The following is a 27,155-nucleotide window of genomic DNA, read 5'->3' on the forward strand; positions in this document are numbered from 1 at the left end:
TTCTTGTTACAGAATATATAATCATCGAAGAATGGAATTGGAAATGGTACACGGATTCCATCTTGATCGCTCTTAGAGAAATATTTCATACAATTTTATTTATTGTCTGATTTTTGTTTCAGGGAAACATCGTGGGATTAATCTAGACACCAAGAAGAAATATTTTTTCATATTTATTTGTTTTATACGAGTTATATATATTATTGGATATGAGTTTTTGTTTCAGGAAAACATCGTGGGTGTGACGAAGACACCAAGAAGAAAATATCTTGTCATATTTCTTTGTTTCGTGTCGGTTATATTTATTGTATATGAGTGTATGTTTTAGAAAAACATCGTGGGATTGACGAAGACACCAAGAAGAAAATATTTCCTCATATTTCTTCATGTTTCTACAGATTGCGTTAGAATATAAGTACAAATGTATATAGATTATAAGATAAAAAAGCGTTCTCCTGCCGTTTATTAAATATTACCGAAACGTGTGCGTAAATTTAAGTGGGAATGATTAATATTAAGATATATATTAGTATTCTAATATGCAAGGTCCATACGTGCAGTTGCACATTTCTGGTTGGATCTTCAGAATCCTTTCTTCGTTTTGTACGTGTGTCTTGTTAGGCACTGTCATAATGCAAGTATTTATTTAAGAAGGAACAATTAATAATAAAGTACATATTGATACTTTAGTAATCAGGATTCATACGTGCAGTTGCACATTCCAATTTCGTTTCTAGAAAACATGTGATGGATTATTTCACATGTATCAACATTTTGTTAGGTTTTTGATCTCTTCATCAGTCAGAGTTCGTGCGTGCAGTTGCACATTTCAATTTCGTTTTTAGAAAACATGTATTGACATTTTGTTAGGTTCTTCATCTCTTGATTGGGCAGTTCTTTTAAGAACTCTCCTTTTGTAGCTCATTTCTAACTTTTCGATAGCTTCTCCCTTAGATAGGTATTCGAATTCCTCGCCAAAGGAAGGGTGGTTGGGGCGAGGCTAGGGTGGGTCTCCAGTCGCAGCAACCTCCACGAGGTGAGACCTGGGGATTATTATTTACTATGTAATTAATATAATTATTAATTACATAGCAAATAATATGAGCTAATGGCTGCGTTCTTCTTATAGTTCCACATACCTTCTTCGTCCTGGTGTGCGGTCTAATAACACTGATTTCGAGTCGCAAATACTTTTTTGCCGAGTTAGTTTTTAAATAAATAATATATTACAATTTAAAATAAACAATAGAGGATTTGCGGTGTATTTATCAATGAGATCCTTACGTATTTTAATAATTTTGAAATCTTTAAATAATCTCAATCGATTGGTTATTCCAATGAAATTAATCGATCGATGCTCAATTCTGAACCATACAACTTTCATTCCGTTAAAAAATAATAAAATTTATGTAATTTTATTTTCTGTCTCACTTCCTCTTGTGTTAATTTTTAAATCTGTTGATAACGTTGCGAGTGACACGAAAGTGGTAATGGGGTCCCGGGACCCCAGAAACTCCGGCCGAAAAATTATATTAGGTGAAAGGTCTATTCATTCGTTCAAAGGTCTATACTTCTAGTTTTCTCTCCCTTCTATGTTGATGTACTCACACAGGAATTTTGAAAATAGCAAAAAAGAAAAAATAAATATCGTCCACGCTAGATGGATTTCTCGACAAGCTTGGGCGTTTTAGCACCAGGGGGTTTGAGGTTGTGGCCAACGTCCGTAGCTTTGGCGCTGCACACGATGCCGTTTCAACCATCAAAAACAATTGAGTACTGCCTTCCGTTATTAGCTCTCGACCCGCGCACACGTGTTTGTAGACAAAGTTCGCTGTTATTGTTAATTGTTGATTGTTACTGTTAATTCTTGTTGAAAATAAATATTGTGAAAACCACATCCGCTGTCTAATCACCCTTAAATATTAGTATAGCAAAAGAGCTATAAGGTCGGTAAATAAGCGCCATCTAGCGTTGAAGGAAACGAACTATTCGTCAGTGTTTCTTATTTTAAACTCTTCTTATGAAGCACCGAGTTCTTCGAAAAATAATGTGTACTTTTAGTTTTCTCTCCCTTCTATGTTGATGTACTTACACAGAAATTTCGAAAATAGCAAGAAAGAAAAAATAATTCACGATTAACACAATATTTCGTTATATATCTTGTTCTTTCGACATTACACCTACTTAGAGAGTTATAATAATTGTGGGAAAAAGCAAAAATTAAAATAGTGAAATTTTGAACAAAATATATTTTTATGAATTCTCTTGGATTGATATACAGTGAAAACTCGATAAATGTCATCAAGAGCTGTTCCATAAATGATACATTTTTATCCCCACCACTAGGGGGATCCCCCTTGAACCAGTGAGGCGAAGTGTAACCGGAGACGTAGCGGCTTTCTTTAAAAATCTTTATTGCCTTCGTCAGCTTAGTTTAAATGTCCCTGTCAGTGTGACCACACTACTGTACAAGAAGAAAGTATTTTATTTTTTACTTTTTTTTAATAAAAATTTTACTATCATGTGGGGAAGATTTTTCTAATTAAAATGAGACTAAACACGATATAAATCGGCCAATATTTGTTACCATAATATTGAATTAAATATTGTGTACTCGTATCTTCGCAAGGTCAGTGGATTGGTACATTTATCGAACAGTGGTAGCTAACGAAACCCCCTATTTCATAAGTGTTGCAGTTTTTGATCACTTACGAAACGGTGGAACCGTTCCGTTTGAAAATAGCTACCTGCCGTTCGATAAATGTAGCCAGCACCTCGATGCGTCGTTCTTTGATATTTCCGAACATAGAAAAGGACAGCACAAGAAGGATAAATAAAGAGAGAAAGATTCGCATGTACAATATTTAATTCAATATTATGCTACCAAATATTGACCGATTTATATCGTGTTTAGCCTCATTTTAATCAGAGAAATCTCCCCAACATGATAGTGAAATTTTTATTAACAAAAAGTAAAAAATAAAAAACTTTCTTCTGTGCAGTAGTGTGGTCACACTGACGCGGATATTTAAAATGGGGGCGATAAATCAGTCCCTCTTTCTTCTTTAGCTACTGACTCTTTCTACGTTCGAAGCGTCGGCAAACTACAATCAAATTCGAAAGACGATTCTCCTATTCCGTAAGTGTTGCTGACCGGACCCGGAGTAGCGACATTTATCGAGTTTTCACTGTAATATGTATTTAACTAAATTTAAAAGGCATTTATATATTTGTGTAAAATAAAATATTGACATGAATAAACAATTGTGTTTTATATTAATACAGAAAATATGAAATTGAAAAAAAAATAATGTTTCCGCCCGGGATCGAACCGGGGACCTTCCGCGTGTTAGGCGGATGTGATAACCACTACACCACGGAAACACTTCGTATAATTTAGTATTTTACAGAGTATTTAAATAAAATACTTTTCCGATTTAAAGATCTAAATTACAAATTATAATGTAATTCAGTTACGATGTAGATCAATCATTTTGTAATCATAATTCCTGGAGCAATACAATTGTAATTCTGTACAACTCTAAAGAATAATAAATTCAGATGAGGTTTGTAATTGATAGGGCTAATATCTTATGATACAAGAAAGAGAGAATTCGAACGATGTGTAACATAATACTATTTAACAAAATTTATCAAGCTTCCATGGATAAAATAATATGGATTGAGAAGGACACGATTGAAAATTTATAAAAATGTAACGATTTCGGAATAGAGACTAACAAAGTTGCCATGTTTTAAAGAATTATCCATTCGTTGCTTATCGCCAGAAATTCTATTATTTTCATTTGTAATTAATGAATAGCAACACTATCATGTTCATTAGAATCTGAAATGATGACAAAGTTACTGTGTCTAAAAAAATTATCTACTCGTTACTTATCATCAAAAAATTCTATTAACTCAGCTTAAAACAAATGAACAGTTGATTATCATTGAGTGGACAATTCATTAGAATATGACACTTTTGTCATTATTTCAGATTCTAATGAACATAATATAGCGGACAAAAGGGTGAAGAAAACTAAAGGGCGGTGAGATGCTTCTTTCTTAAGAGGTTTTATTTGACTGCCTGCAGAACGCTCGTTTCTCCTCGGGATCGTTCCGCTCTCCTCCCTTTTCGGGATCGACACCTCTTATCTTATAACCTAAACATCCGTCGCGTCGCCCAATTGCGACGGTCGCCCCAACGATTGCTTACAATAATAACATTGTAGCTCATTTGTTTCAAACGAAGATAATTCAATTTTTGAAAGAAAATTAAGCATGTAATATTATGTAAATTAAATTTATTTAAATTAATTTAAATAATAAATATCACTTTATATAAAAACGAAAATAAAAGTTCTGAAAACTAAGTTTATATCTTGATTAACTAATCGTTGTTTTTTATTCGAACACCTGGAGTGAAGGAATTACGTGTCACTGATTATTTAACAATTCCATCTATTAAACTTCACCGATGACGTTAACGCGTTAAGAAAAATTGAGGATATATTTTTTATTCGATTCAAGTACTTTCAATTAGTGACGTTAATACTTCAAATAATATTTGAATCAAATAAAAACTATGTCTTCAATTTATCTTTTAAATTACTAGTCAATTATAGAGATGGATGCAGCATATTTCGAAATACATATTTACTTTCAAGAGTGTTTCTAACAAGAATTTATCACAGGAAGTTTTTCAAATCTTTCACGATAGTGATTCATTCAGAAAACATTTCTGTTCGTCTCTTTTTTTTTTCTACTAATTGTACGTAGATATATGTATAATGATACAGTGACCTTTAACTCCCAAATATCGATTAACCTCGATTGTTTTTATTTACAATTAAAATAATTCACTATGTAGAAATTTGAAAATACAAATTTACGTGACATAATATATTTTGTTTCCTTGTGACACAAAATATTACGTTTGAGACCATCGTTAAAAATTTGCCTACTAAATAGTTGTAAATTACAAACTTTACAAGACCATAGTAAGTGTAATTCTTTACGCAATAAAAAGTGCGTTGCTTAATTTTTGGTCGCGATTTAAAATTATACCCGTGAATTTGTAAATTTCAAACGAACAATTAAATACACGAAAGATACTAATATTTACGATGTGTTGTTGATAAATACATTACAATGTTTAATAATAAACTCGTACGCGATATTATAATATCAACGGAGATACATTACTTTCCAACTAAATAACTGTTGCAACGTCAAAATGCAAACGTTAAAGCGAGCGCAAAAAATTTCATGTTTCCAGACATTTTATTTTTTGTAACGAATCTTTTGAATTGAAGAAGACATTTCTGGAAATGTTCAATTGTATCGCTCGCCTCGAATTCGCGACTTAATAAAAAATGGTTAACAATATCAATATTACATAGTATGATGCGACATTATTTTAAATGACTTTTTTTTGCATTTTGGTCGGGTGACGTAAATTCGACGTCTTTAATGTGTACCTGTTGGTATTGCACTAAATTAGAAGTATTTTGCATACAAAAACCCTATACGATAACCGATAACAAAACGACTACAATATCGAATGTGCAATTCTACATGGGTGTAATTATAAAGGTTACTCTTAACTATATAAAACAATAAGAATTTACGTTTATGCTTAATTGCGATAAAGGAATATCAAAATATACATACAATCGATCAAATGTTATTTTATCAAGATTTTGTTTATCTATTGTTGATATATTAGTACCATACATAATTGCGCGTCGGTAATATTTTCCCCTCACTTTAGGGAATGATATTTTTATTGTTTCTCTGTCTCCCTCTCTCTCGTGATTGTGCAATGATTAAGAAAGAATAAGTCACAATCGAATGAATAATCAAAGATGTTTGGCTTGTATTTGCTTTTCTCACTTTTACACCGACAGGGCACGCCACTATCTGTTTTAATACAAATCAATCCAACGGAAATTAACTACAAAGTTTTATTAATTTTAACGTAGCTAGAAAAATGATGGCTATTGATAATACCGGTTCTACTTCAGGGAAAATTAATGATGTCTCACATTTAAAAAATGTTACGCGCAGTGTAACACTATCAATTGTCTTGCATACACTGAGAAAGGAAAGAGATGCGTATCACGTGTCGGGAATGCTAAATTCCTATTGGCTGTTGAAGAAATTAGAAAGAGAGCGAAAGAGAGAACGCATTGGTTAAGAAATGCGTACTTATAAGCGATCGGAACAGTCATTTGACAGTTGCGTCCAGTGAAGCACTGTTTAATAATTTGTCGGTATTCTGTTTTGCTACACTCATACGGAATCCATTACGAAAGTAGTTAGCACGTCATCGTTGAATAGCATCGTGGATAATATAGTAACAAAGAAGCAACGTTGTTGAATCTTTATATTGCTGATTTGCACGTTTTCTCGAAAAAAATTGGGAAGCAAAGCAGCGAAAATGAAGATTTTAATCGCGCTCAGCGCGATTCTAGCTGGTGAGTGTCTCGATTATTCAGCATTCAATGTTCTTTTCCTTTGTTCGTCACGTAGTCCTCTATGCGATACACTGTTCTTATTAAACCGTAGTTTTGTCACCCTGTATTAGAAACTATGCGTTTTTTGCCACAGTTTCTTAAATGTTATCGAATATATACAATATTATTATTGAACATTGGAACCATAACGTTACTAAGATTACACCACTTAAAGTATATTAGTATTTAGCAGAATGAGTTCTTCTGCGTTAATGCAGTTGATAATTATGCTGCTATTGTTTGTAAGAGATGATGGGACTTGTTCATTCAGATGTATGAGTCAGTACTTTACTACTTACTGTGGAATAATTCGTGATTAATGAAAATACTACTAAGTAATTTGTATTTGTTCAAACTACATGAACGAATTATTAGCTGTGTATCTGTTTTTAAATAAGAACATTTCAATGAATATATTTATTGCCAAATTAACGTAATTTCAAAGACAAATTCTTTGTATTTTTTCATTTGGTCCATTCCTGAAAATATATATTACACTGTTATGTACTCATATATTATGTAAATGTATAACATCATTTTTTAATGAATTATAAATTTATATGTTTTAGTATGTAATGCTAGAGTGGTAATTAATGCTGTTGATCCAACTGATGCTCGCCTTCTGGGCCAAGAGAAATGTACATGGGGACCTTCGTATTGGTGTGAAAATATTAAGTAAGATAGATAAAATATTATATATTACCTTTTCTAAACAATCGTATGATTTGATTATATAATTTGCTTTTAACATACTACTCAATTATTAATTCTCTGATACTTGCATTTGTTTGCATTTTTCTTAAATATGTTATTTATAACAATTTCACTTCCTTGATAATATACATAGTATTGATCAATAGAAGAATTATGGTTTTTAAATGCTTCTGTGATATTTTATACTGTGTGTATTTTCAAAAATTGCTTTTTAAAAATTTTAATATTAAACTTTTAGTCCAAAAACATTTGAATAGTTTTTATGCTATATATTAATACAATTCTTAACGTACATGTTGCTACGAGTTTCTAAATATTACTAAACTTGTATATAATATTATGTTTAGTATGTATACTAAAATGTTTTATTTTGTATAAATACAGAACTGCATCGGGATGTAATGCCACAAAACATTGTATTAAAACAATATGGGCGGATATGAAAGTACCAGAAGATAATGATAGTGTTTGTGACATTTGCAAAGATATGGTTCAACAAGCTCGTGATCAACTAGAGAGCAATCAAACCCAAAATGATTTGAAAGATGTTTTTGAAGGAAGTTGCAAACTAATACGCATTAAACCAATTGTAATCGAATGCGTAAAAATTGTAGATCAATATATTCCTGATCTTGTGGAGACATTGGCATCGCAAATGAATCCATCAGTTGTTTGTTCCGTAGCTGGTCTTTGTAATTCAGCTCATATTGATAAATTACTGAAAGAATCTACAATTAAGGTAGTATTTTATATTTCTTTGGTACTATTTTATATTCTTACGTGTTGTATAATTGTTCGTGGAACTTTTAATTAATTATTAAATGTCACATAAGATCCATAACTACATATGTACATATTATTTCCTAAAATATATATATATATGTAAAATTTAAGTATTTGTTACAGGTTAATAAAATGAAGACTTTGGATGATGATGAACTTGAGCCTGATGAATGTACCAAATGCCATACGGTTGCAGCACATATGGAATATAAACTAAATCACACTCCACGTGATAAGATGTTGAAGCAAATGCTTAATTTATGTGCACAATTTGATACTTTTACAGATGCTTGTTCAGCAACAGTTTTGACTTACTTTAATACAATATATGATCATTTACAAAAAAATTTCAATACTCAAAATGTATGTCATTTATCTGGACAATGCAGTGCTAACTTCCACAAACATGAAGATACAGATAAGGTAAGTTTAAGGTAACTTTATATTAATGATGTAATATAAAGTTAATTTAATTATATGAAACATATTCCAGACTCCGAAAGTAGAAATTAGACCACTATCAAGTGTTGGTATGGTTGATGTGAACGATGATCTTCCATGTAAATTGTGTGAACAACTTGTTGGACATTTAAGAGATCTTTTAGTAGCTAATACTACAGAAGTGGAATTCCGCCTAGTTTTAGATGGATTGTGCAAACAAACAAAGTCGTTCAGAAGCGAAGTAAGCATTTTAGTATTTGTTGTGTATGTATTTATTTGCAGAATAATTTACTAATTATAAATATTTTATTTTAGTGTACATCCATAGTTGATGAATATTACCCAGAAATTTATTCGTATCTTACAAAAAATCTAAATACTTATGCTGTTTGCCAAATGTCCGGACTATGCCCTGTTCCCGGTAAAACAATTCAGGTGCATATTTTTTGTATTAATAATGTATATTACATGGTAGTTACACATGATGGTACTAAAAATATAAATTGAACGGTTTAATATATAATTAGCATTAATTTCAAATGTAATATTATCTAGAATGAACCAATTTGGCCATTGGTACCTAACAATGTAGCAGAAATTGGAATACGTATTTTCCAAGATTCAGAGAAGAAATTAAAAAGTGAAAAACATGAGGAATTGACTAAAACAGAAGTGGAAGCAATGCAATTGCCTATTGAAAGGATGCTGCCTTTCCCGATGTCCATGGCTCAACAGGATGTTAAAGGAAAAGAATCATGTGTACTTTGTGAATATGTGTTACATTCTATGCAAGAGTTCATAACGAATCCTGTTAATGAGGTAAATATTATGAAAATATTCTTATATTGTGTTTAATTCAACAAAGAAGACAATATATAGTTACTCCACTGACGTGACAAATAATTTATTTTATTGTATAGGAAAAACTAAAACAAAGACTAGAATACATATGCAAGAAATTACCAGAAAGTGTAGAAGGTGAATGTTCCGAATTTGTAGATAATTATGGAGACGTTATTGTAGCTATACTAGCTCAAGAAATTGACCCATCCCAAGTTAGTATATATAATATAATATGTATTAATTTAAATACCGCGATGAAAGCAAAAATTACAAAAAATCTAATTATAGGTATGCCCAATGTTACGTCTCTGTCCTACTAATGAGTTAATGCAAATCTGGGACAGTATTCCAGCAAAATATATGCTTGAAGAAACAAAGAAAAAACCTGGTTGTCCATTATGTTTGCTTGCTATAACACAAATTTATAATGTTATCAAAAATGATAAGACCGAGGTTATAGCATATGCTTTATTTATATACTCAAATTAACAATAATATTTTTAAAATCTAGTAGCATTAAAAACAGGTCACTCTTACTTACAGAAAAACATCGAATCTGCGCTGGACAAATTGTGCATTACTTTACCGCGAAGTTTGTCCGAAGAATGTCAAGACTTAGTGAAAGGTTACAGTAAAGAGATTGTAGAATTGCTCATAGCAGACTTGACACCTCAAGAAATATGTGTTTATATTAAAATGTGCGATGACACAAAAGACGTTGGCCCAAAAAACACATTCATTACCGACGAAAATGGCGAAATTTGTATGTATATAAATTACTAATTATTTATAATAAGTGGATAATTTTTAATTTAGGTGTAGAAATACAGTACACATTTTAAGAGTTTATGCACTATTAAGAAGCTCTTTACATGCCATTTCAGTAACTAATGAAATACCAGATTCTTCAGTAAGCTCTGACATATGGCTGCAGAGAGCAAGTGTTAATTGTGATATTTGTAAACAAGCTTTACGTTATATTGAAAAAGAAATTGGTAGTGATAAAGAAAAGCATAAAATTGAAAATACAGTGCAGAATGTATGCAAGCATCTTCCAAAGACACTTTCTCAATCATGCAGTAGTTTCGTTACCAAACATGGCGATGCTATAATCACTGCTATTATAAAAGATGTTAGCCCCAACCTAGTTTGTGGAATCCTAGGAATATGCACAACATTCATGGAAAACGCATTTCAAGGTATTTCAAAATACAATTTCTTTATAATTTAATTCCATCTACATTTAGTACAAGAATTTGAAATTTTATCCTTCTTGTGAACGTCTACTACGACCGGAAGTGGTAAAATTGTTTTGTATTTAGATTGGTAAATGTTCATAACAGTTTGCGATTTATGAATAGAATGAATAAATAGTGAATGAATATCGAGACCTAATACAACATTTTAGAACCTATGCAATTCTGTTGCAGTCACTGAAGCAAAACCAATAAGTCCTGCGAGTTCCGAGACAGAGTTGGAGGATGCAGGAGTTGCTACTTTTATTGTTTGTGAAGCAGCTATGCGCGTTATTGATCACGAACTTGGTAGCGACAAGGGAAAGCAGAAAGTTGAGAATGCCGTGCATCATGTATGTAACAAACTTTCGAAAAAGTATTCTGAGTCGTGCAACAACTTTGTTAACAAACATGGCGATCAAATCATCGATGTTATTACAAAAGGTGTCACTGCTAAACGTGTGTGCACAGTTATAGGATTAGCCTCATTACCAGTTGCAGAGGAATTCGAAGGTATTTTAAAATTTGTTTCCGCTATAATTTAATTCAATCTACATTTAGTACAAGAGTTTGAAATTTTATCCGTTTTGTTAACATTTACTTCTGACGGAAGTGGTAAAATTGTTATGTATTTAGATTGGCAAATGTTCATAACAGTTTGCGATTTTTGAGTAGAGGGAATCAATATCGCGACCTAATAGAACATTTTACGACCTATGCAATTTTGTTGCAGTCACAGATGAAAAACCAGTAAGTTCTGCAAGTTCTGAGACCGGGCTTGAGGACGCAGGAGCTGCTACTACCCTTGCTTGTAAAACTGCAATGGAGGTTATTGAGAAAGAACTTGGTAGCGATAAGGGAAAGCAAAAAGTTGAAAATGTCGTGCATCAAGTATGTAACAAGCTTCCGAAAAAACTTTCTCAGCCGTGCAACAATCTTGTTAACAACCATGGCGATCAAATCATCGATGTTATTATAAAACATGTCAGTCCCAATCAAGTGTGCAAAGTTATAGGATTAGCCTCATTACCAGTTGCAGAGGAATTCGAAGGTATTTTAAAATATGTTTCCGCTATAATTTAATTCAATCTACATTTAGTACAAGAGTTTGAAATTTTATCCTTCTTGTGAACGTCTACTACGACCGGAAGTGGTAAAATTGTTTTGTATTTAGATTGGTAAATGTTCATAACAGTTTGCGATTTATGAATAGAATGAATAAATAGTGAATGAATATCAAGACCTAATACAACATTTTAGAACCTATGCAATTCTGTTGCAGTCACTGAAGCAAAACCAATAAGTCCTGCGAGTTCCGAGACAGAGTTGGAGGATGCAGGAGTTGCTACTTTTATTGTTTGTGAAGCAGCTATGCGCGTTATTGATCACGAACTTGGTAGCGACAAGGGAAAGCAGAAAGTTGAGAATGCCGTGCATCATGTATGTAACAAACTTTCGAAAAAGTATTCTGAGTCGTGCAACAACTTTGTTAACAAACATGGCGATCAAATCATCGATGTTATTACAAAAGGTGTCACTGCTAAACGTGTGTGCACAGTTATAGGATTAGCCTCATTACCAGTTGCAGAGGAATTCGAAGGTATTTTAAAAATTTGTTTCCGCTATAATTTAATTCAATCTACATTTAGTACAAGAGTTTGAAATTTTATCCGTTTTGTTAACATTTACTTCTGACGGAAGTGGTAAAATTGTTATGTATTTAGATTGGCAAATGTTCATAACAGTTTGCGATTTTTGAGTAGAGGGAATCAATATCGCGACCTAATAGAACATTTTACGACCTATGCAATTTTGTTGCAGTCACAGATGAAAAACCAGTAAGTTCTGCAAGTTCTGAGACCGGGCTTGAGGACGCAGGAGCTGCTACTACCCTTGCTTGTAAAACTGCAATGGAGGTTATTGAGAAAGAACTTGGTAGCGATAAGGGAAAGCAAAAAGTTGAAAATGTCGTGCATCAAGTATGTAACAAGCTTCCGAAAAAACTTTCTCAGCCGTGCAACAATCTTGTTAACAACCATGGCGATCAAATCATCGATGTTATTATAAAACATGTCAGTCCCAATCAAGTGTGCAAAGTTATAGGATTAGCCTCATTACCAGTTGCAGAGGAATTCGAAGGTATTTTAAAATATGTTTCCGCTATAATTTAATTCAATCTACATTTAGTACAAGAGTTTGAAATTTTATCCTTCTTGTGAACGTCTACTACGACCGGAAGTGGTAAAATTGTTTTGTATTTAGATTGGTAAATGTTCATAACAGTTTGCGATTTATGAATAGAATGAATAATAGTGAATGAATATCAAGACCTAATACAACATTTTAGAACCTATGCAATTCTGTTGCAGTCACTGAAGCAAAACCAATAAGTCCTGCGAGTTCCGAGACAGAGTTGGAGGATGCAGGAGTTGCTACTTTTATTGTTTGTGAAGCAGCTATGCGCGTTATTGATCACGAACTTGGTAGCGACAAGGGAAAGCAGAAAGTTGAGAATGCCGTGCATCATGTATGTAACAAACTTTCGAAAAAGTATTCTGAGTCGTGCAACAACTTTGTTAACAAACATGGCGATCAAATCATCGATGTTATTACAAAAGGTGTCACTGCTAAACGTGTGTGCACAGTTATAGGATTAGCCTCATTACCAGTTGCAGAGGAATTCGAAGGTATTTTAAAATTTGTTTCCGCTATAATTTAATTCAATCTACATTTAGTACAAGAGTTTGAAATTTTATCCGTTTTGTTAACATTTACTTCTGACGGAAGTGGTAAAATTGTTATGTATTTAGATTGGCAAATGTTCATAACAGTTTGCGATTTTTGAGTAGAGGGAATCAATATCGCGACCTAATAGAACATTTTACGACCTATGCAATTTTGTTGCAGTCACAGATGAAAAACCAGTAAGTTCTGCAAGTTCTGAGACCGGGCTTGAGGACGCAGGAGCCGCTACTACCCTTGCTTGTAAAACTGCAATGGAGGTTATTGAGAAAGAACTTGGTAGCGATAAGGGAAAGCAAAAAGTTGAAAATGTCGTGCATCAAGTATGTAACAAGCTTCCGAAAAAACTTTCTCAGCCGTGCAACAATCTTGTTAACAACCATGGCGATCAAATCATCGATGTTATTATAAAACATGTCAGTCCCAATCAAGTGTGCAAAGTTATAGGATTAGCCTCATTACCAGTTGCAGAGGAATTCGAAGGTATTTTAAAATATGTTTCCGCTATAATTTAATTCAATCTACATTTAGTACAAGAGTTTGAAATTTTATCCTTCTTGTGAACGTCTACTACGACCGGAAGTGGTAAAATTGTTTTGTATTTAGATTGGTAAATGTTCATAACAGTTTGCGATTTATGAATAGAATGAATAAATAGTGAATGAATATCAAGACCTAATACAACATTTTAGAACCTATGCAATTCTGTTGCAGTCACTGAAGCAAAACCAATAAGTCCTGCGAGTTCCGAGACAGAGTTGGAGGATGCAGGAGTTGCTACTTTTATTGTTTGTGAAGCAGCTATGCGCGTTATTGATCACGAACTTGGTAGCGACAAGGGAAAGCAGAAAGTTGAGAATGCCGTGCATCATGTATGTAACAAACTTTCGAAAAAGTATTCTGAGTCGTGCAACAACTTTGTTAACAAACATGGCGATCAAATCATCGATGTTATTACAAAAGGTGTCACTGCTAAACGTGTGTGCACAGTTATAGGATTAGCCTCATTACCAGTTGCAGAGGAATTCGAAGGTATTTTAAAATTTGTTTCCGCTATAATTTAATTCAATCTACATTTAGTACAAGAGTTTGAAATTTTATCCGTTTTGTTAACATTTACTTCTGACGGAAGTGGTAAAATTGTTATGTATTTAGATTGGCAAATGTTCATAACAGTTTGCGATTTTTGAGTAGAGGGAATCAATATCGCGACCTAATAGAACATTTTACGACCTATGCAATTTTGTTGCAGTCACAGATGAAAAACCAGTAAGTTCTGCAAGTTCTGAGACCGGGCTTGAGGACGCAGGAGCCGCTACTACCCTTGCTTGTAAAACTGCAATGGAGGTTATTGAGAAAGAACTTGGTAGCGATAAGGGAAAGCAAAAAGTTGAAAATGTCGTGCATCAAGTATGTAACAAGCTTCCGAAAAAACTTTCTCAGCCGTGCAACAATCTTGTTAACAACCATGGCGATCAAATCATCGATGTTATTATAAAACATGTCAGTCCCAATCAAGTGTGCAAAGTTATAGGATTAGCCTCATTACCAGTTGCAGAGGAATTCGAAGGTATTTTAAAATATGTTTCCGCTATAATTTAATTCAATCTACATTTAGTACAAGAGTTTGAAATTTTATCCTTCTTGTGAACGTCTACTACGACCGGAAGTGGTAAAATTGTTTTGTATTTAGATTGGCAAATGTTCATAACAGTTTGCGATTTTTGAGTAGAGGGAATCAATATCGCGACCTAATAGAACATTTTACGACCTATGCAATTTTGTTGCAGTCACAGATGAAAAACCAGTAAGTTCTGCAAGTTCTGAGACCGGGCTTGAGGACGCAGGAGCTGCTACTACCCTTGCTTGTAAAACTGCAATGGAGGTTATTGAGAAAGAACTTGGTAGCGATAAGGGAAAGCAAAAAGTTGAAAATGTCGTGCATCAAGTATGTAACAAGCTTCCGAAAAAAGTTTCTCAGCCGTGCAACAATCTTGTTAACAACCATGGCGATCAAATCATCGATGTTATTATAAAACATGTCAGTCCCAATCAAGTGTGCAAAGTTATAGGATTAGCCTCATTACCAGTTGCGGAGGAATTCGAAGGTATTTTAAAATATGTTTCCGCTATAATTTAATTCAATCTACATTTAGTACAAGAGTTTGAAATTTTATCCGTTTTGTTAACATTTACTTCTGACGGAAGTGGTAAAATTGTTATGTATTTAGATTGGCAAATGTTCATAACAGTTTGCGATTTTTGAATAGAGGGAATCAATATCGCGACATAATAGAACATTTTACGACCTATGCAATTTTGTTGCAGTCACAGATGAAAAACCAGTAAGTTCTGCAAGTTCTGAGACCGGGCTTGAGGACGCAGGAGCCGCTACTACCCTTGCTTGTAAAACTGCAATGGAGGTTATTGAGAAAGAACTTGGTAGCGATAAGGGAAAGCAAAAAGTTGAAAATGTCGTGCATCAAGTATGTAACAAGCTTCCGAAAAAACTTTCTCAGCCGTGCAACAATCTTGTTAACAACCATGGCGATCAAATCATCGATGTTATTATAAAACATGTCAGTCCCAATCAAGTGTGCAAAGTTATAGGATTAGCCTCATTACCAGTTGCAGAGGAATTCGAAGGTATTTTAAAATATGTTTCCGCTATAATTTAATTCAATCTACATTTAGTACAAGAGTTTGAAATTTTATCCTTCTTGTGAACGTCTACTACGACCGGAAGTGGTAAAATTGTTTTGTATTTAGATTGGTAAATGTTCATAACAGTTTGCGATTTATGAATAGAATGAATAAATAGTGAATGAATATCAAGACCTAATACAACATTTTAGAACCTATGCAATTCTGTTGCAGTCACTGAAGCAAAACCAATAAGTCCTGCGAGTTCCGAGACAGAGTTGGAGGATGCAGGAGTTGCTACTTTTATTGTTTGTGAAGCAGCTATGCGCGTTATTGATCACGAACTTGGTAGCGACAAGGGAAAGCAGAAAGTTGAGAATGCCGTGCATCATGTATGTAACAAACTTTCGAAAAAGTATTCTGGGTCGTGCAACAACTTTGTTAACAAACATGGCGATCAAATCATCGATGTTATTACAAAAGGTGTCACTGCTAAACGTGTGTGCACAGTTATAGGATTAGCCTCATTACCAGTTGCAGAGGAATTCGAAGGTATTTTAAAATATGTTTCCGCTATAATTTAATTCAATCTACATTTAGTACAAGAGTTTGAAATTTTATCCGTTTTGTTAACATTTACTTCTGACGGAAGTGGTAAAATTGTTATGTATTTAGATTGGTAAATGTTCATAACAGTTTGCGATTTTTGAGTAGAGGGAATCAATATCGCGATCTAATAGAACATTTTACGACCTATGCAATTTTGTTGCAGTCACAGATGAAAAACCAGTAAGTTCTGCAAGTTCTGAGACCGGGCTTGAGGACGCAGGAGCTGCTACTACCCTTGCTTGTAAAACTGCAATGGAGGTTATTGAGAAAGAACTTGGTAGCGATAAGGGAAAGCAAAAAGTTGAAAATGTCGTGCATCAAGTATGTAACAAGCTTCCGAAAAAACTTTCTCAGCCGTGCAACAATCTTGTTAACAACCATGGCGATCAAATCATCGATGTTATTATAAAACATGTCAGTCCCAATCAAGTGTGCAAAGTTATAGGATTAGCCTCATTACCAGTTGCAGAGGAATTCGAAGGTATTTTAAAATATGTTTCCGCTATAATTTAATTCAATCTACATTTAGTACAAGAGTTTGAAATTTTATCCGTTTTGTTAACATTTACTTCTGACGGAAGTGGTAAAATTGTTATGTATTTAGATTGGTAAATGTTCATAACAGTTTGCGATTTTTGAGTAGAGGGAATCAATATCGCGACCTAATAGAACATTTTACGACCTATGCAATTTTGTTGCAGTCACAGATGAAAAACCAGTAAGTTCTGCAAGTTCTGAGACCGGGCTTGAGGACGCAGGAGCTGCTACTACCCTTGCTTGTAAAACTGCAATGGAGGTTATTGAGAAAGAACTTGGTAGCGATAAGGGAAAGCAAAAAGTTGAAAATGTCGTGCATCAAGTATGTAACAAGCTTCCGAAAAAACTTTCTCAGCCGTGCAACAATCTTGTTAACAACCATGGCGATCAAATCATCGATGTTATTATAAAACATGTCAGTCCCAATCAAGTGTGCAAAGTTATAGGATTAGCCTCATTACCAGTTGCGGAGGAATTCGAAGGTATTTTAAAATATGTTTCCGCTATAATTTAATTCAATCTACATTTAGTACAAGAGTTTGAAATTTTATCCGTTTTGTTAACATTTACTTCTGACGGAAGTGGTAAAATTGTTATGTATTTAGATTGGCAAATGTTCATAACAGTTTGCGATTTTTGAATAGAGGGAATCAATATCGCGACATAATAGAACATTTTACGACCTATGCAATTTTGTTGCAGTCACAGATGAAAAACCAGTAAGTTCTGCAAGTTCTGAGACCGGGCTTGAGGACGCAGGAGCCGCTACTACCCTTGCTTGTAAAACTGCAATGGAGGTTATTGAGAAAGAACTTGGTAGCGATAAGGGAAAGCAAAAAGTTGAAAATGTCGTGCATCAAGTATGTAACAAGCTTCCGAAAAAACTTTCTCAGCCGTGCAACAATCTTGTTAACAACCATGGCGATCAAATCATCGATGTTATTATAAAACATGTCAGTCCCAATCAAGTGTGCAAAGTTATAGGATTAGCCTCATTACCAGTTGCAGAGGAATTCGAAGGTATTTTAAAATATGTTTCCGCTATAATTTAATTCAATCTACATTTAGTACAAGAGTTTGAAATTTTATCCTTCTTGTGAACGTCTACTACGACCGGAAGTGGTAAAATTGTTTTGTATTTAGATTGGTAAATGTTCATAACAGTTTGCGATTTATGAATAGAATGAATAAATAGTGAATGAATATCAAGACCTAATACAACATTTTAGAACCTATGCAATTCTGTTGCAGTCACTGAAGCAAAACCAATAAGTCCTGCGAGTTCCGAGACAGAGTTGGAGGATGCAGGAGTTGCTACTTTTATTGTTTGTGAAGCAGCTATGCGCGTTATTGATCACGAACTTGGTAGCGACAAGGGAAAGCAGAAAGTTGAGAATGCCGTGCATCATGTATGTAACAAACTTTCGAAAAAGTATTCTGGGTCGTGCAACAACTTTGTTAACAAACATGGCGATCAAATCATCGATGTTATTACAAAAGGTGTCACTGCTAAACGTGTGTGCACAGTTATAGGATTAGCCTCATTACCAGTTGCAGAGGAATTCGAAGGTATTTTAAAATATGTTTCCGCTATAATTTAATTCAATCTACATTTAGTACAAGAGTTTGAAATTTTATCCGTTTTGTTAACATTTACTTCTGACGGAAGTGGTAAAATTGTTATGTATTTAGATTGGTAAATGTTCATAACAGTTTGCGATTTTTGAGTAGAGGGAATCAATATCGCGATCTAATAGAACATTTTACGACCTATGCAATTTTGTTGCAGTCACAGATGAAAAACCAGTAAGTTCTGCAAGTTCTGAGACCGGGCTTGAGGACGCAGGAGCTGCTACTACCCTTGCTTGTAAAACTGCAATGGAGGTTATTGAGAAAGAACTTGGTAGCGATAAGGGAAAGCAAAAAGTTGAAAATGTCGTGCATCAAGTATGTAACAAGCTTCCGAAAAAACTTTCTCAGCCGTGCAACAATCTTGTTAACAACCATGGCGATCAAATCATCGATGTTATTATAAAACATGTCAGTCCCAATCAAGTGTGCAAAGTTATAGGATTAGCCTCATTACCAGTTGCAGAGGAATTCGAAGGTATTTTAAAATATGTTTCCGCTATAATTTAATTCAATCTACATTTAGTACAAGAGTTTGAAATTTTATCCGTTTTGTTAACATTTACTTCTGACGGAAGTGGTAAAATTGTTATGTATTTAGATTGGTAAATGTTCATAACAGTTTGCGATTTTTGAGTAGAGGGAATCAATATCGCGACCTAATAGAACATTTTACGACCTATGCAATTTTGTTGCAGTCACAGATGAAAAACCAGTAAGTTCTGCAAGTTCTGAGACCGGGCTTGAGGACGCAGGAGCTGCTACTACCCTTGCTTGTAAAACTGCAATGGAGGTTATTGAGAAAGAACTTGGTAGCGATAAGGGAAAGCAAAAAGTTGAAAATGTCGTGCATCAAGTATGTAACAAGCTTCCGAAAAAACTTTCTCAGCCGTGCAACAATCTTGTTAACAACCATGGCGATCAAATCATCGATGTTATTATAAAACATGTCAGTCCCAATCAAGTGTGCAAAGTTATAGGATTAGCCTCATTACCAGTTGCGGAGGAATTCGAAGGTATTTTAAAATATGTTTCCGCTATAATTTAATTCAATCTACATTTAGTACAAGAGTTTGAAATTTTATCCGTTTTGTTAACATTTACTTCTGACGGAAGTGGTAAAATTGTTATGTATTTAGATTGGCAAATGTTCATAACAGTTTGCGATTTTTGAATAGAGGGAATCAATATCGCGACATAATAGAACATTTTACGACCTATGCAATTTTGTTGCAGTCACAGATGAAAAACCAGTAAGTTCTGCAAGTTCTGAGACCGGGCTTGAGGACGCAGGAGCTGCTACTACCCTTGCTTGTAAAACTGCAATGGAGGTTATTGAGAAAGAACTTGGTAGCGATAAGGGAAAGCAAAAAGTTGAAAATGTAGTGCGTCATGTATGTAGCAAGCTTCCGAATAAACTTTCTCAGCCGTGCATCAATCTTGTTAACAACCATGGCGATCAAATCATCGATGTTATTATAAAACATGTCAGTCCCAATCAAGTGTGCAAAGTTATAGGATTAGCCTCATTACCAGTTGCGGAGGAATTCGAAGGTATTTTAAAATATGTTTTCTCTATTATTTAATTCAATCGACATCTAGTCGAAGAGTTAGAAATTTCATCGTTTTTGTTAACATTTACTTCTGACAGAAATGGTAAAGTTGTCATGTAATTAGATTGGCAAATATGCATAACAGTTTGCAATTTTGAAATAGAAGGAAACAATATCGTGACCTAATAGAACATTTTACGACCTATACAATTTTGTTGCAGTCACAGATGAGAAACCAGTAAGTTCTGCAAGTTCTGAGACCATGCTTGAGGACGCAGGACCTGCTACTTTTATTGTTTGTGAAGCAGCTATGCGCGTTATTGATCACGAACTTGGTAGCGACAAGGGAAAGCAGAAAGTTGAGAATGCCGTGCATCATGTATGTAACAAACTTTCGAAAAAGTATTCTGGGTCATGCAACAACTTTGTTAACAAACATGGCGATCAAATCATCGATGTTATTACGAAAGGTGTCAGTCCCAATCAAGTGTGCAAAGTTATAGGATTAGCCTCATTACCAGTTGCAGAGGAATTCGAAGGTATTTTAAAATATGTTTTCTCTATTATTTAATTCAATTTACATCTAGTTCAAGATTTTGAAATTTTAATCTTCATATTAACGTCTACTTCTGACGGGGAAGTGGTAAAATTGATATGTATGTATTTAGATTGGCAAATGTTCATAATAGTTTGCGATTTTTGAATAGAATGAGTGAATAGTGAATGTATGTGGAGATCTAATTGAATATTTTACGACCTAAATCCTGTTTCAGTGTCTGATGAAAAGCCAACAAGTTCTGCAAGTTCTGAGACCGAACTAGAGGACGCTGGAATTGGTGCTTTTGTTGCTTGTGATGCTGCTCTCCACATTATTGACAAAGAGCTTGGTAGCGACAAGGGAAAGCAGAAGGTTGAAAATGTCGTGCATCATGTATGTAACAAACTTCCGAAAACAGTGTCTCGGTCGTGCAACAATTTTATTAACAAGCATGGCGACCAAGTCATCGATATTATTACCAAAGGTGTCAGTCCTACAACAGTGTGTAGTATAATGGGATTAGTACCAGCGTCAATGACAGAGCAACTGAAAGGTATATGGAATTGTAATTTCTGTAGAATTTAATTTAATCTGGATTTACGATAAAAGTTTGATATTGCTTTTGTTTACGTTCATTGCTAATAGAAATATCGATATTTGTATATATTTAAAGTATTAAATATTCATAACAACTTTAAAATTTTGGGCGTAGAGTTGGATTGTAATATTTTTAAGTATAATTTATGTTAAATGTAGTTTAATCGTTTGGGTTAAAAGTTTGATATTTTATTGTTTCCTTTATATTTATAGCGTCTGTAGTGGAATGTGCTTTGTGCAAAGGATTTATATCAGTAGTAGATGAGCTTTTGGGAAATTCAAACATTGATAATAATATTACAAGTGTAGTATCTAAAGCATGTAAATACTTACCAGCGAGTAAACAGAGCAAGGTAAGAATTTATCTGCAATGTTTTATTATTTATTCTTTATAATAATTACTATGAAGTAGTGTTATATTTTATTATTTTTAGTGCGTTGGAATGATAAAGGTTTATGGTCCGAGTATAATAAATCTTATAGAACGCAAAACTATATCGAAAGAAATATGTAGTAAAATAGGTATTTGCGCACCTGCTGATTATTCGACAGTATCTTTGGAAGGTTCAAGAATTAAACGATCTTACGAAAAATACGGCATAAAGCACTGTACATGGGGACCTGCTTACTGGTGTTCCACAAATGAAACAGCTTTCGAATGTAAAGTAAGTAAACTTAATTTTAACCTATTATATATAAATAATCTAAAACGTATATACATCACTTAATAACTTTCTTATTTTAAGGCTGTTGAACACTGCAAGGAACATGTATGGAAAGCTGATTTTGCTCCACCAAAACAAGCTACTTTGAGTGCAGCAGAACCTAATGCTTAACTTTATATTGATAAAATAAGTTGAACTACTTCTTCACACAAAGTTTTTGGATTATAGATTGTTTAGTCATAAGAATTTCTTGTTTCTTGATAACATTACACGAATGATATTAAGAATGTAATATTAATTTGTAATGTAACAATGCACTTTTCTTTAAAAATATAAAAATGTGATACCTTTGTTAAAATCTTCCAATATAATATTTAACAGAAACTTATATACATTATATTATATATATATATATATATATATATAGATAGATTAGCAATAAAGGTAAACTTAAGCTTTTTACACTATTGCACCAATATTGCCATTCATCGATTTAAATTAAGTTCATATTCTGTAATAATTATTATATGTACAAATATATATGTATGTATAAATTGGTTGTTTCAAAACTATAGACCAAGCCGAAACATGTCAATTTTCTATACGAAGAAAAATCGAAAAGTCCTATAGCAATTTGCGATCTGAGGTTTCGTTTTCGAAATATAAAGAGTTAAAATTTTTACGGGTAAGAACATGGGGGCACGTATTTCTTGCGTATAAGTACATGCATGTGCAGCCGTGCAATCAGCTGACTTGCGATATAAATAGCGTACTATATACGTATGCACACATGAGAGATATGTTCCGTGTCATTCTCACCTAAAAACTTTAACTACTTATGTCTCAGAAACAAAGCATGAAATTACAAAATAATTACAGGACTTTTATATTTTTCTTTGCATGAGGAATTTGCTTATTTCAACTTATGCCATCGTTTTGAAACCCGTAATAAAATATATGTACATATATCATAAATGTACAGGGTGTCCCGTGGGTTTTTGCTAAACTACAAGAACTTAGTCTGGAGGTCAAAGTGAAAAAATAAATGTTATACAAAAAGTTTCTGAATAAACGCTTTGTTTTAGGGTTAGAAACAACATTGCATCATTAGATTCTTACGTGTAGGGCATTTCAAAACCAAAAGTTTACTCGATAGACGATACGAAGAACATAGGAAAAAGAATAAAAACGGAATTATTTAAATTCAATTACATACTGAGGAACTTCGTAATAAATTTAATTGTTTAAAAATGCTAATAAAAATTATTTTCGGTTGCGGGGGTCAATTACAATCATTTTTAGTCGAGAGACATACCCCCAAAATTCTACGCATTTTCGCGGAAAAAATTCTTATCCGAAAATATAATGCGAGGTTAGAAATGTTGCCCTGAAAGTCTATGTGTATATTTGAGATTTTAAAATAAAAAAAATTTTAACTTTAAAATTCGTGATGAGGTTTATGTCTAATCGACTTAGAATTAAAAGTCACTCGGCGGATGCGACTTCTTCCTTTGATGTCCTTGCGATTAATTTATATAAAAAATAAAATCAAAAATGATATTTATATTGAAACATACAAAAAGGAAATGTATGAAACACCTAATGAAATGTACACAATAAAAATACTAATTAATCGCCAATACAAATAAAAAATACAAATGAAAATCATGACACACGAATGAAAACGATATTTCATTATTATTTTCATGCAATGTTAAAAATATCAACACAATTAAACAGGTTAAAGAAATAATGCTGAAATAGAAAAAGAATCATAGGTAAAGAATTAATTAACACCTAGAAATCAAATAAAATGTGATACCCAATTATGCAAAATCTGGCCACACTGGGGCAAGTACTTATGTACATAGAAATAGGAAATAAGATTAAGACAATAGATATTCTTGTAAACTGAAGGCATCCACTAAATGTATACGTACCGGTTATAGTATACACGTAGCATATAGTTGGATAATATAAAGAAAGGATAAAAAAATAATATGTATACTGTAAATTTAATAATTTTATATTTTGTAATTCAAAGTTTCTTCCACGGTTTATAAACTGTGCTTCTCCTAATGCACATAGAAATATGCCTGCGGAGTATATGCACGTGGTGGTGAAAAGTAAGGAAGAATTTTAGCGGGAAAGTTGTTGATCGGCAAATGTTTGAAAATGTTTATTTAACAAATTTGAAAATAGTTTGTAGTTTTGTTTTATTTCACTTTCATTAAATTAATTGTTAAATAGTAGTCACGAATATTCGTTTTTGTTTATTCACGATGATAACCAGGGGCTCACGTCAAATAACAGTTACTAGTAACTCTAGAGAGGTTAATACATACAACATTTATTGTGTTTGTTGCTGGTTTAGTGATATTACATAACTTTAATATTTTTAGCATACATTAGAGGTTAAGGAATTTTCTGTTCGACGATCACCTAGGAATCTTCCAGCACATTTAAAGGCATGTTAATATAATTATATTTTGATTACAGGTAACCTCTTGAAAGATGACACCACTTTTGTGTTTCTAATAAACAGACTTCCAATATTGTGTATTTTATAGATTGTTAATTTCGAGTTAAATATTCATATTTTGCCAAACAAAGAATGTGAAAGATACTGGATGTTTCAGAAGTACATATAAATACTTAAGGAATAGAAATTACACATTAAAACAGCTTAAGAATATCCTATGAATAAATGTTCTATATACATACCTTATTTTTTTAGTTATTAATAATCAAAGAAAATATTTGAAATATCTCTCGTGTGTACAAGTATTTTGTTTAAATTACAGTGAAACTTAAATGTTTTTAATGCTTTAAGCTTGTTCATTGCTAATTATAAATATTTTAATAGGAAAACTGTGAAAAGAAAACTGCCGTAGAAAGAGACCCTGATATTAGTCTTTTACCGCCAATTGTGTTTAAGGGACATATTACTTATACCAGAGATTTTAACGTGTGTGCTAACATTTGCGATGATATTATGTAAGATTTACATTATTATGATTACTGATGAATGCGATATGAAATTATAAATATTTTTTTATATTTTTGTCTATTTTTTCTTTGTTTTTTTTAGAAAAGATGTGGAGAGATGTGATAATGAAATAGTACCAGTAGGATTTGATTTAGAGTGGCCTTTTAATTTTCAGACAGGTAGTGGAAAAACTGCTTTAGCGCAAATTTGTTTAAACGAAACAGTCTGTCATTTATTGCATATATATTCATTAAACAAATTACCTGCTGCATTTGTAATTCTTTTAAGTCATCCAAAGGTAAAACTTGTTGGAGTCAATATAAAAAAGTAAGTAAAATATGACGTTAATGTGACACTGATGCGTCGTATATTACATGTTTTTATATTATGTCATATAACTTCTTAATTTATAGCGATGTTTGGAAACTTGGTAGAGATTTTAAAGAATTCCCAGCTCAGAAAGTTGTAGAAAATAATTGCATGGATAGTGGCACATTTGCAAATAAAGTATTAAATCGATCTTGTCGTTGGAGTTTAGAAAAGTTAACAGCATATTTGGTTAGTTTCTTCTGTCTAATTTACATTTAAATTTAATATTGTGAAACGGTATATAATTGAATATTAAAATGGTATAGCACCATTGTTTTTGCAATACGTATAATCTTTTTCCTTTCTTAATATAGTTGAAAAAAAGGATTGATAAAAACTCAAAAGTTAGAATGAGTAAGTGGCACATACATCCTCTAAGTGAAGAGCAAAAAAATTATGCTGCAACGGATGCCTATGTACGTTTACTATTTTTAATTAAGATATCATTAGTATTATTCCATCAGATTATTACTAATTTAATTATGTTAAATCTGTATAATTCCTTCTACTCTTTTGGCAGGTCTCATGGCTTCTACATACTGTTATACAAAAGAAAGCTGATGAAAAAAGTACTGAAGAAAAAATGAATTGTCAGAACGTTTAAGTTATCTAAATGTTTATATATACATATATACAAAATCAGATCTGATAGAAAGAATATTTAGTCATTGTTTCATTATGACATCAAAAATAGTGAAGGTTTTATGGGCAGGTCGGTTAAGTTATAATGCTGGTCTCAGATTGCAAAAAATATTGTTTGATCAACATTATCAAAAGTTAGAAAAAGATACTGTTAATACATTAGTATTGCTTGAACATAATCCAGTATATACAGTTGGTATTAGAGATAAGAGTTATACTGTGCAAGATGAAGAGAAGTTAAAGAGTTTGGGTGCGGAATTTTATAGGACAAATCGGGGTGGTCTAATAACATTTCATGGACCAGGACAGTTAGTGGCATATCCTATACTAAACTTGAAACAATTTAAAAGTAGCATGAAATGGTATGTGTGTCAAATAGAAAAAATGATTATACGTTTGTGTGCAGAGTATGGCCTTAATGGTAAAACATCACCAGATACTGGTGTGTGGGTGAATGATAAAAAAATCTGTGCAATTGGCATTCATGGAAGTCGGTATATTACAACACATGGTTTAGCTCTAAATTGTAATACAGATTTGAGTTGGTTTGATCACATTGTGCCTTGTGGTATTGAAGGAAAGGGTGTAACTAGTATTACCAAGGAACTTAATGCAAATGTTACTACTCAAGATGTTTTACCATTATTTCAAAATGCTTTCCAAGATCAGTTTGAATGTACATTAATTGAATGCACCTTGGAGGAGTCTTCAGAATTACTTGGGAGTGTTACAAACATGTGGAATCGAAATGTAATATCCTGATTTTAATAAATTGATGAATTTTATACCAGACAACAGTTCTTAAAATAAATTGTTTAATTAAAACAAGACTTATAGTTAATTTTGTTGACGTTAATATTAGTAACATGTTAACACTTCCATTAAAATTTGCTATTTCTAAAGTACTGTTGTTGTTTCAAAGGTACTAATAACTGTCGATCACCTTGTTTAACTAATCTAATAAAAAATTACAGTGATATCAGGAGTACTCACAGTGGCTGCATGTCTGGGGCAGGTTTTTATATACTTTAGATGATAAATAAATTCTGAACTGTAATTATTAATAATACGATACATTTTTGAAAGTTTTTGTAATATGTAAATG

At 32.9% G+C, this 27,155-nt stretch overlaps 3 protein-coding genes and 1 non-coding gene across 18 annotated transcripts; 3 read left to right on the top strand and 1 right to left on the bottom strand.

The window, feature by feature from the left end:
• Positions 1 to 3,311: 3,311 nt before the first annotated feature.
• Positions 3,312 to 3,384, bottom strand: Trnav-aac. The gene has a single exon. It is a non-coding gene; the product is annotated as a tRNA-Val (tRNA).
• A 2,856-nt stretch (positions 3,385 to 6,240) lies between these two features.
• On the top strand, positions 6,241 to 22,408 carry LOC122396524. 15 transcript variants are annotated; one of them, XM_043395032.1, is made up of 34 exons: positions 6,241 to 6,482; positions 7,091 to 7,196; positions 7,620 to 7,974; positions 8,142 to 8,441; positions 8,512 to 8,700; positions 8,775 to 8,894; positions 9,015 to 9,278; positions 9,380 to 9,514; positions 9,591 to 9,755; positions 9,846 to 10,065; positions 10,187 to 10,501; positions 10,733 to 11,050; positions 11,271 to 11,588; positions 11,820 to 12,137; positions 12,359 to 12,676; positions 12,907 to 13,224; positions 13,445 to 13,762; positions 13,994 to 14,311; positions 14,532 to 14,849; positions 15,070 to 15,387; positions 15,608 to 15,925; positions 16,157 to 16,474; positions 16,695 to 17,012; positions 17,233 to 17,550; positions 17,771 to 18,088; positions 18,320 to 18,637; positions 18,858 to 19,175; positions 19,396 to 19,713; positions 19,934 to 20,251; positions 20,472 to 20,789; positions 21,024 to 21,341; positions 21,599 to 21,738; positions 21,820 to 22,050; positions 22,132 to 22,408. In XM_043395032.1, the coding sequence occupies exons 1-34, from the start codon at positions 6,446 to 6,448 to the stop codon at positions 22,219 to 22,221; spliced, it is 9,027 nt and encodes a 3,008-aa protein (XP_043250967.1). In that variant the 5' UTR covers positions 6,241 to 6,445; the 3' UTR covers positions 22,222 to 22,408. The 15 variants fall into 15 exon arrangements, with proteins under 15 accessions (XP_043250967.1, XP_043250985.1, XP_043250977.1 ...); XM_043395050.1 differs by lacking the exon at positions 18,320 to 18,637; XM_043395042.1 differs by lacking the exon at positions 16,157 to 16,474.
• Positions 22,409 to 24,233: 1,825 nt separating this feature from the next.
• LOC122404505 (Werner Syndrome-like exonuclease) lies at positions 24,234 to 26,034 on the top strand. Its single transcript, XM_043408514.1, has 7 exons — positions 24,234 to 24,383; positions 24,453 to 24,518; positions 24,917 to 25,047; positions 25,142 to 25,366; positions 25,453 to 25,597; positions 25,723 to 25,824; positions 25,929 to 26,034. The coding sequence occupies exons 1-7, from the start codon at positions 24,333 to 24,335 to the stop codon at positions 26,010 to 26,012; spliced, it is 804 nt and encodes a 267-aa protein (XP_043264449.1). The 5' UTR covers positions 24,234 to 24,332; the 3' UTR covers positions 26,013 to 26,034.
• Positions 26,035 to 26,086: 52 nt separating this feature from the next.
• LOC122404509 (putative lipoyltransferase 2, mitochondrial) lies at positions 26,087 to 26,840 on the top strand. The gene has a single exon (XM_043408528.1). It carries the CDS (start codon positions 26,087 to 26,089, stop codon positions 26,810 to 26,812), a length of 726 nt encoding a protein of 241 aa, XP_043264463.1. The 3' UTR covers positions 26,813 to 26,840.
• The last annotated feature ends 315 nt before the right edge of the window (positions 26,841 to 27,155 follow it).

Source organism: Colletes gigas, unplaced genomic scaffold (genome assembly GCF_013123115.1).
Source record: "Colletes gigas isolate AHSC1104 unplaced genomic scaffold, ASM1312311v1 Colletes_gigas_Sc00001, whole genome shotgun sequence".
Lineage (NCBI taxonomy): Eukaryota > Metazoa > Arthropoda > Insecta > Hymenoptera > Colletidae > Colletes > Colletes gigas.

What these genes read in the sequence shown, in the direction of transcription:
- LOC122404509 (XM_043408528.1), top strand. Translation starts at nt 26,087, where the DNA reads ATGACATCAAAAATAGTGAAGGTTTTATGGGCAGGTCGGTTAAGTTAT.
- LOC122396524 (XM_043395032.1), top strand. Translation starts at nt 6,446, where the DNA reads ATGAAGATTTTAATCGCGCTCAGCGCGATTCTAGCTG. An exon ending in CGACGAAAATGGCGAAATTT is followed by an intron (nt 10,066 to 10,186) that starts GTATGTATATAA and finishes ATGCCATTTCAG; the next exon opens with TAACTAATGAAATACCAGAT. An exon ending in CAGCGAGTAAACAGAGCAAG is followed by an intron (nt 21,739 to 21,819) that starts GTAAGAATTTAT and finishes TATTATTTTTAG; the next exon opens with TGCGTTGGAATGATAAAGGT.
- LOC122404505 (XM_043408514.1), top strand. Translation starts at nt 24,333, where the DNA reads ATGATAACCAGGGGCTCACGTCAAATAACAGTTACTAGTAACTCTAGA. An exon ending in AACATTTGCGATGATATTAT is followed by an intron (nt 25,048 to 25,141) that starts GTAAGATTTACA and finishes TGTTTTTTTTAG; the next exon opens with AAAAGATGTGGAGAGATGTG. An exon ending in AAAAGTTAACAGCATATTTG is followed by an intron (nt 25,598 to 25,722) that starts GTTAGTTTCTTC and finishes TTCTTAATATAG; the next exon opens with TTGAAAAAAAGGATTGATAA.